At 57.0% G+C, this 3,757-nt stretch overlaps 1 gene segment (V, D, J or C); it reads right to left on the reverse strand.

Annotated features, from left to right (window-relative positions):
* Positions 1-1,314: 1,314 nt before the first annotated feature.
* Positions 1,315-2,990, reverse strand: LOC102371958. The segment is given in 3 exon segments: positions 1,315-1,392; positions 1,980-2,314; positions 2,939-2,990. Coding segments are annotated over 3 exon segments (465 nt in total).
* Positions 2,991-3,757: the final 767 nt, after the last annotated feature.

A 3,757-nucleotide genomic window follows, 5' to 3' on the forward strand; every position in this document is an offset into this window, starting at 1 on the left:
TGGTGACTCTGCGTGTGCCCGCAGGGAAGCACGGTGCCATGTGTGGCTGCGGGGCGAGTGCCCTGGGTGTGGGAGTTACATGTTGAACACCCGCAAGTTATGTCTGGGGCGTGAACGTGGGTCCGCGAGAGAGGGATCTGTGTGTCCGTGGGTGTGAGTCTGCATGCCGGGAATGAGCACAGCGGGAGTGTGAATTTGGGGGTGCTGGGAAGGTGGGAGCATGTGAGGGGCAGGTGTGCGTGCCTTCCTGAGTGTGTATGAGTGAAGGGAGATATTTCCATTGCGTGTGCAAAGGACACCGGGTCTGTCTCTACATGACCTTTCAGATATCCCCGTGAAATGAGTAACTCCCTCTGTCTGTCTGTCTCTTCCCCCATCTCCCTCTTTCTCCTCCTTTACCAGACAGGGACTGAGCAGATCCGCCGTGGGGATCACCTCGCCCACACTCTTTTCCCGGAAGGGTGGCCAACAGGAGAGCAAAGCGGAGCGGCCGCTAGATGGCAGCACATCCCCATCGACCTGCCGCTGCACCTGCTGCTGCTACTGCCCGCCAGGGCTGCTACTGCCCGCTAGACAGGGCCACCTCACAGCCCTTTCAGCTCCTCTCTCCAGAGTGCACCAACTGCATTCTTATACGGTCCCTTTCTCTTCTCAGTGTCAGGCTATTCAGCCCATTGTCCTTCCCGTGCACCGTATCCTTGCCCCTGGTCAATGCTGGTGACAGTTTCCAGGATCACGGGGGGGATTCCCGTGCCTATGTTCCAGTCCCATTCAGCCCATTGTCCTTCCCGTGCACCGTATCCTTGACCCTGGTCAATGCTGGTGACAATTTCCAGGATCACGGGGGGATTCCCGTGCCTATGTTCCAGTCCCATGGGTACAGATGAGCTTCCATGCCGAGGTGTCAGGAGGACCAGAACAGAGCCTGTCATCCATGGCTGTTCAGACTCCAATAGGTCGTGGTCATCGATGCCCTGCAGGCACGTCTCTAGGAATGAATGGCTGCGGGGAGCTGCGGGACCTCCATCTCAACAGGGTGGGTGTATTTGTCCCACAGTGGCCACTTCCCCTGGGGAAAATGATCCAACAGAAGGCACCCATTCTTTGGGGATTTCTCAAGGTTATGGGTGCATGTGCTTCGGATCGAACACCTCCCTTCTGGTCTAGTCTTGTCTTGTTTGAACTGCCCGTGATCTGACGTGGTGTCCCCCATTTCCAGGCTGCCCAGGACAGGGCGTGGTTCCTGGACAATGCCCGATTCTGCCCGTGTCACTATGCATCCATCCCGCAGACGTAGTAGCTGGAGTGTCCCATTCACGTCCCAGCGAGGTCCAGGGAGTTCTTCCGACCAGTCTCCAGCCACTCGCCCTTGAAGTGTCCCTCGGTGACATTCTGAGTAGAGCGCAAGGTTAAGTCAGGAGGTGGGTGATTTATTTGTAGGGGGCCAGCTGGTACCACTGGACCCTACTGAAACATTTTCCATCCAAGAAAGACCTTTATGACTATAAGTCCGACCTCCTCCATAAAACAACCGAATGACCGTCATCCAGGGATCCCGAATCCAGTTTATAGCTTTCAGATGAGTGACAGCACACGATGAGGAACCTCCTGCTTGATGAGCTCCAGGTGAAGGGAAATCGCAGAATGACTTGTTCCAGCGGGTGCTTACCTCACCTGTTCAGCACTTGTGGCTTTCTCCCAGTCCGAATTCATCCACTTAAGTCTTCCAGGAGCAGGGGGGTCCTTGTCTTTCTCTGCTCTTTCCTTCTCATGGCATGTTTCTAAGCACAGTCCTGCTGTCAGCTTTCCCTGGAAATCTGTTAGAGATTTCCCGTTCCAAGAAGCCAGGTGCAGGGGGCCCACTCTTACCTCAAAGCCAGCTCTCCTGCTCCCCACATCCCTTTCCTGTCCCAGGGCGCTCTGACATCAGTAGCAGCAGTCAGCTTCCCACACCGAGAAGGAGCGGCAGGTTTTTGTACAGGGCTCTCTCTCAGTTTTATCATCATGCCTCTGCTGAAAGCGCAAAAGTACGTGGCCGAGTCACCCAGCTGAAGCTCGGAGATCCTCAGGAGGAAGGAGCGGTGGGAACTCTGGAAATCAACCGAGAACCTCTTCCCTGCCTCATTTCTTTTTGATCCTCTAGAATTTTCCCACAGAAGGAAAGCCAGGCTGTCCCCGGGGTGCTGCTTGTACCAGTACAAATTATAACAGGTCTCCTCGGTCTCGTAGGTGCAGTCCAGGGTCACGGATCCGCGCTCCAGCCCGGATGCAAATGCCTGCTGCTGAGTAACTCTGTCTTCCAGGCTGCAGCCTGCTGTAAAGGAGGGGGAGAGAGGGGAAGGAGGTTGCTGAGATTGTCTCTGAGGTTATTTATTCAGGGAGTCCCCTCGCTAATATTCCAGTTAAGGCTGCCATCTTCCTCCCCACCATCTCACAGCTGAAAGTGCCTTTTGTAACCAGGTCCTGATCGCCTTTACTCCTCAGTACCAGGTCAGGGGTCATAACATTTTTTACATAGGGAAGGGGGCCCTACATCCAGCCTGCTGCCACTGCTGCTATTGTCTGTACATGGACCCCCCAGCTGCCATTGACCGATTCTCATTTCGGATCCCGGTTTCTAAGATCACCTTGATTAGGGTCCACTTAAACCTCAGTGATTCCCGTTTTCCCGTTTGCCTGGGGAAGTACCCAGCCTAGGACCAAGTCTGCCCCCAAGCCTGGGGATCGCCATGCTCCTTTCCGCTCACGAGCTCCCTGTTACCTGCGTGCCTAACAGGTCTGTGGGCGCTGGAGGCTGAGATGCTCTGAAGTGCGGTAGGAAGACCTGGTGCCAGCAGTCCTCACTGTAAGTCTCCCAGGCCAGGTCACCCGGACTCCCTTCCCTCCCGTGCCATCGTGGTCTCATCAGGGAGATTCCCTTGTGAGGGTGAGCACTTACCCAACAGCACTGAGGCTACCACTGCCCACAGGAGACGGGGCTGGATCTCCATGATGGAAACGCGCGTCTTTCACTCCTCGGCTCTCTTCCCGGCCAGACCTGCCCCAAGGTGTTGCCAGGACTCAGGCAGGCTGTGTATCCTTCTCAGTGCCCCCAAAGCCCCTGTCCTGAATTCCCTGCTGCGGTAAAAAGGGCAGATGGAGAGTGAGGCCAAACCTCTCACGAAAGAAAACCCTGGCGGGATGCTCCCTCATCGGAGAAGCTCCGCCCCACCGGGTCCGCCAGGTGACAGGCAAGATCCCGGCCCGAGGACCCACAAGCCCTTGCCTTGTAGCACAGCGCCCTGCAGCCTTGCTTTAGAGGCGCTGCATGAACTGGAGGCAGTGGGAGGGCCCCTTCGACCGGCCCCTGCTCTGCTCCCTATAGTGCAGAGCCGCCTCCCGCGCTCTTGGGGCACAGAGCTGAGGGCAGACTGAGGAGACAGCACCCGAGAGTCACCGAAACCAGCCCGTGGGGCATCTGCTGCCCTTCCAGACTCGCGCGACGCCATTTAGCTTGGGGCATCTGCCAAGGTCCTGCACTGAGCTACTGCCCTAGCTGCCCCAGGTTCTAGTCCCGGGCTCCCACCTCTGGAGCGATACTTCCCGTGGCCTTCTGGGTAGCACAGCCGTGGGTCCTGCACTGAGCTACTGCCCTATCTGTACCAGGTTCTAGTCCCGGGCTCCTACCTCTGGAGCGACACTTCCCGTGGCCTTCTGGGTAGCACAGCCGGGCCCTTCACTCCACAAAGCTCCTCATCCCACCAGGAGGGTTAAATCC

The sequence above is a fragment of the Alligator sinensis genome, unplaced genomic scaffold, assembly GCF_000455745.1.
Source record: "Alligator sinensis unplaced genomic scaffold, ASM45574v1 scaffold1919_1, whole genome shotgun sequence".
In the NCBI taxonomy this organism is placed as follows: Eukaryota; Metazoa; Chordata; order Crocodylia; family Alligatoridae; genus Alligator; species Alligator sinensis.